Raw genomic sequence first — 16,714 nt, 5'->3', positions numbered from 1 at the left:
TTTGCAAGTTTTTAAAAAAATTCAAAAAGAGTTTTTTTTATTTCAATTGCCTACTCGTAATTTTTTAAATGAAATGCATGTTTATACGTAATTTCAAATATCATTTTTCAACTTAACTCTTAATACTATTCCCTCCGTTTCAGTTTATGTAAACATATTTCTTTTTTTGTCCGTTCTAAAAAGAATAACCCTTTTTAAATTTGAAAATAATTTAACTTAAACTTATAATTTTACTAATAATTAAAAGTTTTTATAACTATACAAATATTCTAGAATAGAGCCACAAATTTACAAAATTTAGTGTCGAGTCAATCACGTTGAAATGAATTGGAACGGAGGGAGTATGTTTTTAAAAAGTAGTAGGAGTACAATTTTTATGTCAAAAAGTTGGCTAAGTTTCATCGTCCCTTTACTCATCATTCCACCTTAGCAAAAACTTGAAGACCGAGAAGAAATGATGAATGGTGCGGAGCAACACTCAGAAATCTCAGCTCCACTTCGTAAGCATTCACTGATTCTCCCTCTATTTCATCTTCCAATTACTCCTATTAATTCTTTCATTTCTCTTTAAGAAAACATCACACATTTGCAGTTCAAAGCGAAGATGACGATAACTCTCCGGTTGAACAGGTGGCACTCACTGTCCCCATCACCGACGACCCCACTTTTCTTGTCGTCACTTTCCGCATGTGGGTTCTCGGCACTATCGCTTGTTTCCTCCTCTCTTTCCTCAACCAGTTCTTCTGGTACCGCCGTGAGCCGCTCACCATCACCTCCATCTCCACCCAAATTGCGGTGGTTCTGTTGGGTCACCTCATGGCCAAGGCCATTACGGACCGAGTTTTCTTCAAAGGAAGCAAGTGGGAGTTCACACTGAATCCCGGACCCTTCAACGTGAAAGAACACGTGCTTATCACGATCTTTGCTAACTCAGGCGCCGGGAATCCTTATGCGATTCACGTGGTGAGTGCCGTGAAGTTGTTCTACAAGCAAAAGTTGAGTTTTTGGGTGGCGTTGATCGTCGTTATTACGACGCAAGTTTTGGGATTTGGTTGGGCTGGGATTTTTCGCCGGTATTTGGTTGAGCCCGCGGCCATGTGGTGGCCCCAAAATCTTGTCCAGGTGTCTCTATTCAGGTATGGCTACTACAGCAAAATATCTTAAGTATGAAATGTTGTGATGTATGATATACTTCTTCCGTGATTTTGAATCTCTAGATCTTATATATCTTAAAAGTTTTCAGAAATCAGTGTTTTAATTTATACAAAAATAAAAAAAGATTTATATGCTCAACAGCTTACTCTTTCAGCTGCAACATTTATTTTTCAGCGCAACATATTTTTGGGATATATGGAGGGGGTAGTAGATTACTAATGGTCGACATCTTTTGTCTGTCTTGTTCGGTCTTGATTAATGAATAACATTTTGCAAAAAGACATTCCATTATTTAAACATAATAATGTTATATATACTATAGCAAGATATCCGGTGAGCATAAACATTTCCATGATGGAGTTAAAGAGAAATACGTGACATATACAGATACACGCACATCAGTGTATTTAACATAAAAAGGCAAGAAAAAGAAACAAGGCCTTTTCGATAAGAATTCTAAGTGATACGTGGTCTATTTGGATCAACGTTTTTTCCAAAAATAATTCACTATATATGTTGGTTTATGTATATATATGTATAGACTCACTAAATTGAATCAATGTAAAGTTGGGTTGTTTTGTTTTGGGTTTTTAGCTCTCTTTTTCGGTTTTATCAGTGGATACGGAAATATAATTCTGTTCAACCAGTTATTAAAGATAACAGACAAAATGACGACATCGTCAGTATTCTTTCTGAAGTAATTCCGTTGAAACTTTAGACAATGCTATATTATATGCATACTGCATATAAATATCCATGTTGATACAAAACAGTGAATCGTCCCTCTTTTGGATATCCGATATTAAAAAAATTACAAAATTGTGAATCAGCTGACTATCATTATGAATTTATGATATAATAGAAAAAGGAAATCCCAAGAGAGTAGAATTTGATGCATCGACCTTTTGAGTTGGTTTGCCAACATTGCCTGTGATAATTTGACTACGAAATTGAGAAGGTATTTACATATTTTGGGAGCAACATGACTGATCTTAGAGAAGTGCAAACTGTACTAGACGTCTAACAGTACAAAGTTCAAACCAAGAGCCAAAATACACGCACACACACAAAAAAGGGGTGTGTGTGGGGGGGGGGGGGGGAATGTTGTACACAACCGATAAACATGACATTCTATGCAATTATCATGAATATGATACACCATTACAAAAAGAGGATGAAAGGAAAAACATTTAACATTTAACATTTAACACCAAATTAAATCAAGAAGGTACAAGTCAGTTTCAGACACAGAATTGATTTGATTCAAAGACGGATTCATAATTTAAACTTAATTGGTTTGGCTTTTTAAATTCACCATTGCACCTATAGAATTTTTGGAATTATAATATCAAAAGTTAATATTTGTTGAACTTTTAATACTTTTACATATACAGGTGTCCACTCCCTTAAGGTTTTCCCTTCCAATGGCAGGGCTCATCATGATAAAGAAGAGAGAACCAAGAATGGATTAACAAGAAACCAATTCTTCCTCATTGCCTTTGTGTGCAGCTTTGCTTACTATGTCTTTCCAGGTTACCTTTTCCCAGTGCTAAGTTCCATATCTTGGCTGTGTTGGTTGTTCCCTTCCTCTGTCCTGGGCCAACAGTTGGGTTCAGGGATGCATGGTCTTGGGATAGGTGCAATTGGGCTTGATTGGTCTAGTATATCCTCCTATCTTGGAAGCCCACTAGCTAGCCCATGGTTTGCTACTGCAAATATTGCTGTTGGTTATTTTCTCCTTTTGTATGTTGTTACACCTCTTATGTATTGGTCCAATGTTTACAAGGCCAAGAACTTTCCAATATTCTCGGATGGCTTGTTTAAAGAAAATGGTCAAGACTACAACATTTCAAGCATCATAGACCAAAACTTTCACATTGATTTAGAGAAATATGAGCACGAGGGTCGCCTTTATCTCAGCATTTTCCTTTCATTGACCTATGCATTCAGCTTTGCTTGCCTCACTGCCACAGTTGTTCATGTTTTCCTCTTTCATGGACAGTAAGCTGCATAATTTGATGTTATAGTAGTAGTGGTAAAGTTCATTTACTTTAATGCCTTGTTACTTTAGTGTTATAGTGGGTAAAGTTTAGTAACTACACTCGAAATTAACGGTTGCCTTGATGTAGAGAATGGAAACACCAGTTGACTAGTTATTGAGGTGCAGGGAACTATGGCAGCTCAGCAAGTCTGCGTTAAAGGAGAAGAAAATGGAAGTGCACACAAAGCTGATGAGGAAATACAAGCAAGTTCCTGAATGGTGGTTCCAAATTATTCTAGTAATAAATATTGCAGCAACTGTATTTGTATGTGAAATTTACAAAAACCAGCTCCAATTACCATGGTGGGGTGTCTTGCTAGCGTGTGGTCTTGCCTTCTTTTTCACCCTCCCAATTGGAGTCATAACTGCTACGACAAACCAAGTAAGCCCATGTTTACCATTCAGTATAATAGCAGCTTGAGATAGTCTGATTTTGTCCATCAGTAACATAGTTACTGCACAATTTAGGTAAATTAGTTGCAATAATAGCTTTGTGTCAGTGTTGTGAATTTATTGTTTTCTTCCTTCGGCAAATCTGATGTTCCAATATTTTTGTCGCTCAGACACCTGGTTTAAATATTATCACGGAGTACATAATGGGATACTTGTATCCAGGATATCCAGCTGCTAATATGTGCTTCAAGGTGTATGGCTATATCAGTATGAAGCAAGGTTTAACCTTTCTACAAGACTTAAAACTTGGACATTATATGAAGACCCCCCCTAGGGCAATGTTCATGGCTCAGGTTAGTTTTTATACCTTTTGGCAAAGTGACATAAAAACTTATAGTTCCTAGGTTTATAAAGACCTGTCACAAATCTGCTTTCTTACTACTTATTCAGGTAGTTGGAACCCTAATATCAGCATTTGCACATCTAGGAACGGCATGGTGGCTAATGGACACCGTCCCAAATATTTGTGATAGAGCTTTGCTTCCTCAAGACAGTCCATGGACATGTCCAACTGATCATGTTTTCTATGATGCCTCAGTCATCTGGGGTTTGATTGGGTCACAGAGGATTTATGGAAATCTTGGTTATTACTCTGCTACAAATTGTTTTTTTTTCTACTTGGAGCTGTAGCTCCTGCATTTGTTTGGTTATTACAGAAAGCTTTCCCAAACCATCAATGGATTAGACTGATTTCAGTGCCTGTGGTATTAGCTGGAATAATCAAAATGCCCCCTGCTACTGCTGTCAACTACAACAGTTGGATCATTATTGCTTTTATTTCAGGATTTGTTGTATATAGATACTACAAGAATTTGTGGAGTCGTCACAATTATGTTTTATCTGGGGCATTAGATGCAGGATTAGCATTCATGGGTGTATTGTTGTACTTGTGCTTAGGACAGGAGAATGTTAGCCTTAAGTGGTGGGGAAGTCATACAGATATATGCCCTTTGGCTTCTTGTCCAACTGCTGAAGGTATTACGGTTGATGGATGCCCAATTTTTTAAACGGTTGCTGCTAGCTTCTCATTTTACTCTGTATCGTCATTTTCAATTGCATATGTTTGATATAGTGTTCGGTATTGAGGCTTAGTAGTACGCTAAATTGCATTGATTGATACTGTAAAAAATTTATTTGCCTTCGACAACATTGTTACAGATATCCATTTACTAAATTGCAATTACCATTATTTGATGAGTTTTTTTTTCTTTTTCTTTTTTTTTGGTAAATGTTATTTGATGAGTTGCACGTTTAGTAGCGAGGAAATTTAATTAATCGGTTTAAATTAACCACGAAGGTAAAACTTTGAAATATAACCAGTAACGTTCTTAAAAGAAAACTCAATACTTATAAAATAGTGTTATGATGAATATCACATTATGGTGGATGTCTACTCTTCTTCCATGATCTTCATCTAAAATGCTTAATGACATATTCAATGACATATTCCATGACATATTTTCTTCACTTTTATGCCTATATAAAGGCCTTGTAATAGATAGGAAAATATACACAATTGAAGAAGAAAATCTCTTCATTCTCTCTATCTCTATTTCTTGTTCATGTTTTACTAAATTGCTTTTATTTCATAACACGTTATCAGCACGAAGCTCTAATTTTATTCTTAACTCCAGCTAAGTTGAGCCATATTTTATTGAGAATATGAAAATTCCACAGTCTTCAGTTGGACTCAAGATTAATAAAGATGATATATGTCTTCTGGATAGTGCTACAACACACACTATTTTAAAAGATAAGAGATATTTCTCTTATTTGGTAATGAAAGAAGCAAATGTTAATACAATATCCGGTAGTACAAGATTAATTGAAGGTTCTGGAAGAGCCAATTTATTACTACCAGGAGAAACAAATTTGGCTATTGATGAAGCACTATATTGTAGTAAATCTCAAAGAAACTTATTAAGTTTCAAAGATATTCGCCAAAATGGCTATCATATTGAGACTACAAATGATGAAAAGATTGAATATCTTTATGTTACTACAATAACGTCCGGTAAGAAATATGTGCTTGAAATGTTACCCGCTTTTTCCTCCGGCTTATACTACACAAGTATTAGCAAGATTGAAACACATGCCGTAGTAAACAAGAAGTTTACTAATCAAGATAATTTTATTATTTGGCATGACCGGTTGGGCCATCCTGGTTCTAATATGATGCGTAAAATAATTGAGAATTCACATGGACATGCAATGAAGAATCAGAAAATTCTTCAATTTAAGGAATTCTCTTGTGCTGCATGTTCTCAAGGAAAATTAATTATTAGACCATCAACTATTAAAGTTAGGATGGAATCCCCTGCATTTCTGGAACGTATACAAGGTGATATATGTGGTCCCATTCACCATCCATGTGGACCATTCAAATATTATATGGTTTTGATAGATGCATCTATAAGATGGTCACATGTGTGCTTACTATCAACTCGCAATATGGCATTTGCGAGATTGTTGGCTCAAATAATAAAGCTAAGAGCACAATTTCCAGATTATGCAATTAATACAATCTGTCTTGATAATGCTGGTGAGTTTACATCCCAAGCCTTTAATGATTATTGTATTTCAACTGGGATAACAATTGAGCATCCGATTGCTCATGTTCATACGCAAAATAGTCTAGCAGAATCATTGATCAAACGCCTCCAATTAATTGCTAGACCAATGCTTATGAGAACAAAACTTCCCATTTCAGTATGGGGTCATGCTATTTTGCACGCAACATCACTTGTGCGGATAAGGCCCACAAGTTATCATAAAATCTCCCCATTGCAATTGGCTTTTGGTCAGGAGCCAAATATTTCCCATCTTAGGATCTTTGGTTGTGCGATATATGTTCCAATTGCTCCACCACAACGCACAAAGATGGGTCCTCAAAGAAGGCTGGGGATATATGTTGGATATGAATCTCCTTCAATTATAAAATATCTCGAGCCGATGACTGGAGATTTATTTACGGCAAGATTTTCTGATTGCCATTTTGATGAATCAGTATATCCAACATTAGGGGGAGAAAATAAGCAGCTGAAAAAGAATATAGATTGGAATGCATTATCATTGTCTCATTTAGATCCTCGAACAAATCAATGTGAACAAGAGGTTCAAAAGATTATTCATTTGCAAAATATTGCAAATCAATTGCCAGATGCATTCACTGACCTACCAAGGGTGACCAAGTCACATATTCTAGCTGCTAATGCACCAATTCGAGTTGATATCCCGACAGGACAATTAATTAAAGCAAATGAGTCTAAGTCATGCTTGAAACGTAGTAGACCAATCAGTTCTAAAGATAAAAATCCTCGAAGAAGAAAGGAGCAAATGATCAAAGTGAACATAACACGGAGGTAGTGGCTCAAAAATAGCCCCAAGATATAACAAATGATAAGACCTTAGGGGAGGTCCAGGTACCTGAAAATAATGAAAATAAAGAGATATCAATAAGTTACGTCTCAACCGGGAAAAGATGGAACCGAAATAATGTTGTTATCGATAACATTTTTGCTTATAATTTTGCTGTTGAAATAATGCAACAAGATGAGGATTTTGAACCAAAATCTGTCAATGAATGTAGACAGAGAAATGATTGGCCAAATTGGAAAGTCGCTATCCAGGCAGAGTTAACTTCACTTGGAAAACGTGAAGTCTTCGGACCCATAGTTTGAACACCTGAAGGCATAAAGCCAGTAGGGTATAAATGGGTTTTTGTGCGGAAACGAAATGATAAAAATGAAGTCGTTAGATATAAAGCACGACTTGTGGCACAAGGGTTTTCCCAAAGGCCTGGAATTGATTATATGGAGACATATTCTCCTGTAGTGGATGTTATCACCTTCGGTATCTCATAAATATGGCAGTGCAAGAAAAACTTGATATGCATCTAATGGATGTTGTTACAGCCTATTTGTTTGGATCATTAGACAACGAAATTTTTATGAAAGTACCTGAGGGATTTAAAGTGCCAGAAGCATATAAAAGTTTTCGAGAAACTTGTTCAATAAAGCTTCAGAAATCTTTATACGGATTGAAACAATCAGGTCGTATGTGGTACAATCGCCTGAGTGAATACCTGTTGAAAGAAGGGTACAAGAATGATCCAATTTGTCCTTGTGTCTTTATAAAAAGGTCTGAATCTGAATTTGTTATAATTGCTATGTATGTTGATGATTTAAATATTATTGGAACTCCTGGGGAGCTTCCAAAAACAGTAGACTGTTTGAAGAAAGAATTTGAAATGAAAGATCTTGGAAAGACAAAATTTTGTCTTGGTCTACAAATTGAGTATATGAAAGATGGAATATTTGTCCATCAATCAACATACACCGAAAAGATTTTAAAGCGATTCTATATGGATAAAGCACATCCATTGAGTACCCCGATGGTTGTGAGATCACTTGATATAAAGAAAGATCCATTCCGACCTCATGAAAATGATGAAGAGCTTCTTGGTGCCGAAGTACCATATCTTAGTGCAATTGGGGCATTAATGTATCTTGCCAATAATTCCCGACCAGATATAGCTTTCTCAGTAAGTTTATTGGCAAGATTTAGTACTTCGCCAACACAAAGACACTGGAATGGTATTAAACATATATTCAGATACCTCCAAGGGACCATTGATATGGGTTTATTTTATTCAAACGAATCCAAGCCATCATTGATTGGTTATGCAGATGCAGAATATTTGTCTGATCCACACAAAGGTCGATCTCAGACAGGCTATTTATTTACAAGTGGAGGTACAGCCATATCATGGCGTTCGACAAAATAAACTATGGTTGCTACTTCTTCAAATCATGCAGAGATAATAGCCATTCACGAAGCAAGTCGAGAATGCGTTTGGTTAAGATCTTTAGCTCAACACATTCAGCAAACATGTGGTTTTTCTTCGAAAGAGAATATTCCAACAATATTGTATGAAGACAATGTTGCATGCATAGCTCAATTGAAAGGAGGATATATCAAAGGAGATAGAACAAAACACATTTCACCAAAATTCTTTTTCACTCATGATCTTCAGAAGAATGGTGAAATAGATGTACAACAAGTTCGTTCAAGTGATAATTTGGCTGATCTGTTCACTAAGGCATTACCAACCTCAATATTTGAAAAGCTGATATATAAGATTGGAATGCGTCGTCTTCGAGACATTAAGTGATTTTTCATCAGGGGGAGTAACTATACGCTGCACTCTTTTCCTTAACCAAGGTTTTGTCCCACTGGGTTTTTCTGGTAAGGTTTTTAATGAGGCAACAAACAATGCATATCATAAATAACTATGTACATCCCAATATTTTTTTTAGAGAGTTTTTAATGAGGCACATTATCTATGGACATCCAAGGGGGAGTGTTATGATGAATATCACATTATGGTGGATCTTCATCTAAAATGCTTAATGACATATTCAATGACATAATTTGTATGTTCAATGACATATTCCATGACATATTTTCTTCACTTTTATGCCTATATAAAGGCCTTGTAATAGATAGGAAAATATACACAATTGAAGAAAAAAATCTCTTCATTCTTTCTATCTCTATTTCTTGTTCATGTTTTACTAAATTGCTTTTATTTCATAACAAATAGTACATTTTTCCTTCAAATTTATGAAGAATTTGGTGAAATATGGGGATGCGCCCTATACGATGTCGTAGTTTCGGCAGTAAGAACTGTGACGTGAAATACGGAGAAACTGTAAGACGTGGCAATAGCAGGCCAAGGATTGGGAAGATGGAAGCAAATAGTAGATCGACTTCAACAAGTAATGCATCATCTCTTAGATGGAAGATTCTTAAACGTGCTATTCTTGGCGGTCCTTCATCCAATTCAGGTCTAGCAAAACATATATGTGTAGCCCATTTTTGTCAAAGTTTTAATCTTTGATCATCTGAACTGAATTGGGTGTTTTTTCAGATAATCAATCTGAAGTGGGTATTCAGCGAGTATCAAGAAAGGCTACCCACAGCTTCAATTTGATACCATGCCGTGTGATGAAAGATTCCCCTGATGAAATCTTGGATTCTTCTTTATCAGAAAATAATCAGCTGCACAATTCGCGAGATGCTGTTTTCTGCTACACATTGCCTGTTGCTAATTCTCCTCAACTTCTTCTCCGGTGAGTTTCCATTTCAAAGTTTCTAACTCTTTCTGGGTTTGTTTCATTCTCATGGAAGCCAAATGCTTTGTGTTATAACTGAAAAGTATATCAAGTTTGTATCCATTTCATTTCCTGGTGCAAATGTTGTGGTTTTTCTCCCTTGCAAAATTAAGCAACAGTAATTGTTTCGTTAATGGTTACAATTTATAACAACCTGGTTGATTATGCATCTGCTCTGATGGTTTCTAATGCTTAGAACTTGATGCAGTCAGAGAGTGGATGAGATCGCAGATCTGAGTGACTTTGAGGTCTGTAACAAATATGATATTGACAACACTGGGCTTGTCTGTAAGTATCTACCAAATCTAACCTTTTTTTTTTCCTTTCTTTTTTGGTTATTTTGTAAACTCAGAATCCTAATTCACAGACTCCGGGAACAGCTGATTTGTTCTTTTTCCAATTTGAGTCATTATGTTTCTAGTTAAATGAGAAATCTTTAATTAACACTAGAATTCATGATCCTCAGCGGTAGCTTTAGTTATTCAAGGATCTATAATTCCAGGTTACGGAAAAGATCATTATGCATCTAATGAAGAGGCATAATGATTAGATGCATCTAGAGGGGTGCCCCCATAAAAAAGGACATCCCAAAGTTTTTACCTTTGCGTAGTATAATAGAATGTGTCCATGGAGAAACCATTTTTCTCCCTTATTTGAAGTCTGACTGAATGCTAGCAGGAAACCTTGTGAAGTAAAACTGAGGCGCCTTTGTTGTCATTTGTTCTTTGAGTTTGCGAGGAGTAGAGCTAATTAATCTAATATCACCCAAACACTTGGATAATTTATCAATGAAGTGATTCATTGCTTAGAAAGAGTAATATATATGACTCCGTACTATTGTCAGATGAAGTGAAGGACTGACTACTTGCTTCAGCAATATCCCTCTTCATATGCCATAAGAAAAGCCAAATGCTTCCAGATTTGAATGAAGTAGCTTGTCCTTGTTTTAATACCCTGTTTTTTTTCTACGTAAAATAGTTTTCTTTAGCCTCGGAGTTATTTGAAACGATCTCTTATTCTTTCAAATAGAACAGTGTATGAGAAACTTGTCTATTCTTATAAAAGTGGACATTTTTCTTTTAAAGGCAAATGTTTTAAGAAGACATAGACCTTTTGAAATTTTTAGTCAGAACTTTCAAAGAATAAGAGAATAAGTTGAAAAAGTTTTAAAGAGGATATTTTGTAAAGGCAAGAGTTTTGACATACACCTTTTGAACTTTGTAGTCAAAATTTCAAGAATAAGAGAATATGTCTAAAAAGGAGACAAAACAAGATGTGGACAAATAAATGATAGAGAAGACGACATAAATTGGACTTTGAGGTCCCTGTGATTTGATGACAAATGAGCAAAGAGTATGTGATGGCTCTCTTTGATTTTGCAAAGTAAAATGGGCAGTCCGATCAACTAAGCTCCCGCTCTGTACAGGGTTCAGGAAAGAGCCTGGCCACAAAGGTCTATTGTACACAGTCTTATCCTGCATTTCTGCAAGAGGCTGTTTCCACGGCTCGAACCCGTGGCCTCCTGGTCACATGGCAATAGCTTTACCAGTTACGCCAAGGCTCCCCTTCGATTTTGCAAAGCATTTGAGGATAAAAGGTACTTACCGTATGAAAAATGGTTTTTTAAAGTGTTTCTTAAATGTGTAAATGCACTTTTACTTTATTAAATTTCAGCACAAATATGTTGGTAAAAGCTCAACTGTGGAGCTTATAAGCTGCTTTTGGGCCTAAAATTCAGGCTGTAATGTCTTCTCTACTTGTTTAAATGGACAGGCTTCCTCTAGTACCTTTACTATCAAATTGAAGTATGTTTTGCTAATTGTACAGGAGATTGTGCATTCAGTTTCAATCAACCTAAAAGGTCAATCTACTTTTTTCTTTGATTACTGCTAAAGGATAGAGAGGATTCATGTAGCCGACCTCAACTGGCGCAATATTGAGACATAGTTGTTGTTGTTGTAGTGCTGCTAAGCTGTCCTAATTTAGAAACTTTCTTTTTGAATAGGTCAATGGCCGTCTGAGGAAGTCCTTGCTTACTACTGTTTGTCACATCCAGACATGTTCAGGTTTCATATGTGTTCTATGACAAGTTGAATGTTTTTCCTTGCACCTGAAAGTGATCTGAGTTACACATCTGTTTGTCTTTTTAGGCAGAAAAGAGTCATTGAACTTGGATCTGGATATGGCTTAGCTGGATTAGCTGTTGCAATGACAACAGAAGCATTAGAAGTTATCATATCAGATGGAAATCCTCAAGTCGTTGGTTGTATCCTTTTTCTCCAATGGCTAGATGAGCATAATAATAACACTTAGTTTGTCCACTGGCCACCGACCACTTTTTGACACAAATACGTGATGATAAGATGCTGTGCTTTTAAGCTTCTTTTTCTCTCTTCAACTTTTTAGATTCATCAGTACCAACCTACATTGGGGTGGTTGCTCTTATATTCCCGGGGACCATCCTTATATGAGTAAGGAGGAACAAGCACAAAGACTTGTGATTGCTAACCATTCTCTCAATATCTGAAGACATACAATTTGGTTGACCTAGTATGCGTCTCGAGTAGAATCATTATCTGTTATTAGAGGTAGCTGAATGGACTATCACGCCCTTTTATGATCAACTTTTTCTTTTTACTGATATTTTGAACTGTTCTTTACTTGTTGGCTCCAATATAACCGAAACCATATGACGGGTTTGTGAAAGTAGACAGAGGTGATGTTTTTCTTTTTCATTTTCTTTAAAGTTCCTGCCTTAGATTTAGAGCTAACAGCGAAATTCCTAACGATTTATTTTACAGAAATTTATTGTCATCTTCAGTTCCTACCATGTATTATCTTTAGTTGGCATTTTCTTAATGTTCAGATATACAGCATAATATAAACGCCAACTCTGGTGGATTTGGTAGTACAGAAGTGAAGCCATTGATGCTACATTGGGGTCAGGATAAAGACTCTAATTTCTCCAACAAATTTGATATTATCATCGCAAGTGACTGGTAGTTCTCTTCTTTATTTTTCTTACTAAAGTACATATATATATTTTCCTCATTGACCATTCTCTATGAAGGTCAGAAAGAAGTGTTTTGTTTCTCTGTTTCACTATCTTCACGTCAATACTAATCAACGTCAACCACAGCATAACGAAATAATATGCCATATGCTGAAATTCCTTTTTAGGACACGCAATAGTTGCACATATTAGTCCAAACAGTGCCTTTGCTGGCTTACGTGTCTAACAATTTCCATGGTACTGTATACTTTTATTTAATTGTGTAGACAACCTTATTGCATCTTTGTTGACAGATAAGGTAATTGGTCAAAGATATTTCCTTCTTTGCATCCATCTATAATGAGCTAGAGCTCTTAATTCTTTCGTTATTCATTAAACTGGACCCTTTAATTTATTACAAGAACTAAATCAGAGCTAGCTCAAACACCACTATTGTCAAAATAATAATAATAATAATAATAAATAAAAAACTGATCCAAAGCTTTACCTTTCATTATGTTGAGGAGTTTCTGCTATATGTTGACTTCGTTTATAATGTTGCAGCACTTTTTTTAAGGAATTCCATCAAGAACTTGCCGAAACCATCAAATTGTTGCTGAAAAAGGAGGTCTCCTCTGAAGCCATACTTTTCAGTCCCAAAAGAGGTGATTCATTGGACAAGTTTCTACTAAAAGTGAAAGATATTGGCTTGCGTTTCAGCGTAGAAGAGATATATCATACAGAAGTTTGGAAACGTCATCAGGGATTCGTTAATGGTGATGACTCCTGGCCTAACTATGAGATGGATCATTGCTATCCTTTATTGGTCAGAATTATGGGGTGAACATTCGCAGTGCAGGTTTACTGTGTCACATGCTGTTTCAATAGTTGATTCAAGTGAAATGTTTAACTCTGGAAGACCTTTCTGATTCGCATTGAAGGACCGTTGAACTTCACATCTTCGCTTGAACACAAGCATCACTTAGTTTCTTAGATTTAATAAAAGAAGGCCGACTTAGTTCAGCAAGTTCCTTTTTTTCTCCATAATATTTCAGCAAATAGTTGGATGTCATAGTTTCTCTAGCAGTTTTATATCTTACCTTCCACGGAATTGCAGATTAATTTTTTGTATCGTCAGTTCTCAATTGTTTATTAAGGTATCTTGTAGCTATACGATATGCTACGATATGCAGAGGAGTTTAATATCCTGAATTATGCTTCTTCCATAGTTAGGGTCCAATACAGGAGTATTAGAAAACCTCTCTTTGCTATGTTATTTTTGTTCAGTATCTTGCTGATGAATGTGCAGTTAACCTAAGAACAAGAACTAGTTAGAAAGAAACTGATAAATGACCTTGAGAGTGTTTGTTAAGGTTCTGAAGTTATCATATTTTAATTGATATTTAACAGGAAAAAGGTCTCAATGGACCACTGATGAAACCATGGTGGCATTTGAATGTATAGAAAGTTGAAATGAGTGATGCAGTTGAAAAATGAATGAAGAAGCTATAGATAGGGTCCTTATCTTCATAAAAAAGATGAGCACTCTCTCTTTTCTTGACATTTGTAGGTATCCAAATTGGCTAAAGAATATTTTCTCAGCACATCAGACTACCTCCAATCTTTTCTGTCAACTTTCAATGGCCAATCCTTGTCCCAAAGTATTTGTATATTGAGCTTCATTTCAGATTCCAAGTGACAATCATTGTTGTTTTTTAGTGCCTAATACTCTTGTGCAATGTGAGTGTTGAAAGAAGAGCAGCCGCACAATTTCTTTTTATTATTATAGTTTTTGGGGGGTGGGGGAGGAGAAAGTGGGGGAGGAACAGAGTCAAGTTGAAATGAATGGCCCTCGGATTTCATTAACTAATGACTTTCAGACGTTGGAATGTTAATGATTGTTACATGTTGAAAGATGCATTATTTGTGAAAATTATGTAACAAAGGGCCAAGATTCTAGTTTTTGCAATTGTATTTATATGGTTGAAATTTTTTGGAGTATACTATTTAAGTTACCCCTTATTATGACAAAAGAACAGTACATGTAATGATGTAAAATCTTAAATCCTTCTCTAATCACGACTTCCGGCAGCTTCAGCCCAAACCTTTTTTTAACATCGCCTTTTAACCTCTCTAACATTTTGAAGTTCCTTGCTTAGCAGAAAAAAAATCCCAATTCCTTTTTTTTCTTTTTTTTTTTGGGGGGGGGGGGGGGAAGGGGGAGGGGGGTGGGAAGAAGATAGCAGAACCAGTATATCCAGAGATTTGACATATGATAAATCTGATTTGCTATTTTCTTGTAGCAGAAAGAAATATTCATATTGGCCGACCTCTCTTCTTCCTCCAATTGTTTTCTGAGGCTTGGAAAAATCTGGGAAAGGGGAAAAATCTTGGAGAGGAAATGAAAATATCTTTCGCTGCCTTTAATGTAATTTAATTTCAATATAAGAAGAATAATTGCTAGCCTGTAGCAACAAAAAAATCTAACAAATAGTTATTGTGAAAGATGGAAATATCTTCGAAAGTTCACCGACCAGTTCGATATATTGTCTTTCTTTTGAGTTTTGATCAGTCAAAAAGGTTTTTGAAAACTAAAATATCTTCTTATCATGATAAAAATTCCCTTTTGATTACATTAAAAAAAGAACAATGCCCTCCCGAAGTTTATCCGCCACGCAAAGAAGGATAACAGTACTAAATAGTTGAGAAAGTAAAGACAAAGTCCACTAATTATTTTGCCCTACTCATAATAATTATGTTAGTTAAATACTTTCAACGGAAGAATGATGAACACAAGTATATTGTCCTTTCAATTGGCCGTTGGTAGGAAATTGCACAAAGGTAAAAAGAAAAGCGAGGAAGGCAAAACTTCAAAGCTGAAAATGAAAAAAATATTCCCCACTAAAAAACATAGAGATTCCCCTAGAGTGGAGTAATCACTAATCAAGAGTAAAATAGAATTTCTTTTCACTAGATCTTTTGTTTGGTAAATTACGTTTTGGATGAAAGTTTATAAAGCGTTTTTATTAATTAAAATCTTAATACAAAACACTTATCTTAACATATATTGAATAGAGTGTACTAGAGTCTAGACGATTATAATACACGATAAACTTATAGCCACAAATTCCTTCGCTAGAGTTGGTTAATTACGTACTTGATTACTTTACTTGCTTTCTTTTTATTAATTATATAGAGAGCAGATTATATTTCAGTATATTGAATTGAAGAAGAAAAAAAGCACCAACGAATAAGCATTTTCCTGCCGATTATAAGTTGTAAATGGAATTCCAATCATGTCACAATGAATGATATAATATTGACGAACCAATAAGAGAGGAAATGGACGTTACATTTTGACCTCTGGGAAAGATATATATACACAGTGAACACCAAAAACTATTGAACAGTTACTTTTCTCTTTTTGGACTTTGTGGAAAAGGATTATTATGCCTGTAGTATTTTACATTAGGTTTGTGGATAAAATACAGAGACTACCAAAAGTTGCAATTTTTATGACCCCTCACACACTTATATTATTACAAAAATATGAAATGTACGGTGCCATACAAAAATAGAACTTTCCCACTTGTCGCATTAAAAATCAGACTTGTTTCCTTCTCAATCCTTTTCAACTTATTTTCTGTTTTCTTTTTTATGTGTTCTCATCTTTTTGTTTGGGTCTTAAGCACAGAGAAAGGAATATCCAGTCATTTTCATGCGTATTTACGAGTAATAATTATTAAAAAGAAAAAAAACGGAATGAACTTTGTGAAAATTGGAATTGATGGAATCGTTTACAATGTGAGCCTAACAGAAGCTGGTACGTTGGTACTTTATTCCTTTTTTCTTCTTCTTTTCAATTTAACAATCTTATCTACTCTACTTAATGAAATA

At 35.4% G+C, this 16,714-nt stretch overlaps 1 protein-coding gene and 1 pseudogene across 2 annotated transcripts; both read left to right on the top strand.

Moving 5' to 3' along the window:
• The first annotated feature begins 342 nt into the window (after positions 1-342).
• LOC107825402 (oligopeptide transporter 7-like) lies at positions 343-4,846 on the top strand (annotated as a pseudogene).
• Positions 4,847-9,203: 4,357 nt separating this feature from the next.
• LOC107795679 (calmodulin-lysine N-methyltransferase) lies at positions 9,204-14,043 on the top strand. 2 transcript variants are annotated; one of them, XM_016618353.2, is made up of 8 exons: positions 9,204-9,498; positions 9,582-9,783; positions 10,034-10,113; positions 11,252-11,422; positions 11,831-11,891; positions 11,976-12,091; positions 12,692-12,824; positions 13,382-14,043. In XM_016618353.2, exons 1-8 carry the CDS (start codon positions 9,294-9,296, stop codon positions 13,659-13,661), a joined length of 1,248 nt encoding a protein of 415 aa, XP_016473839.1. In that variant the 5' UTR covers positions 9,204-9,293; the 3' UTR covers positions 13,662-14,043. The 2 variants fall into 2 exon arrangements, with proteins under 2 accessions (XP_016473839.1, XP_016473840.1); XM_016618354.2 differs by lacking the exon at positions 11,252-11,422 and having other exon boundaries at positions 9,212-9,498.
• Positions 14,044-16,714: the final 2,671 nt, after the last annotated feature.

The sequence above is a fragment of the Nicotiana tabacum genome, chromosome 3 (genome assembly GCF_000715075.1).
Source record: "Nicotiana tabacum cultivar K326 chromosome 3, ASM71507v2, whole genome shotgun sequence".
NCBI classification, from domain to species: Eukaryota; Viridiplantae; Streptophyta; class Magnoliopsida; order Solanales; family Solanaceae; genus Nicotiana; species Nicotiana tabacum.
The sequence above is the reverse complement of the archived record's forward strand: the minus strand, read 5'-3'. Positions and strand labels throughout refer to the sequence as shown.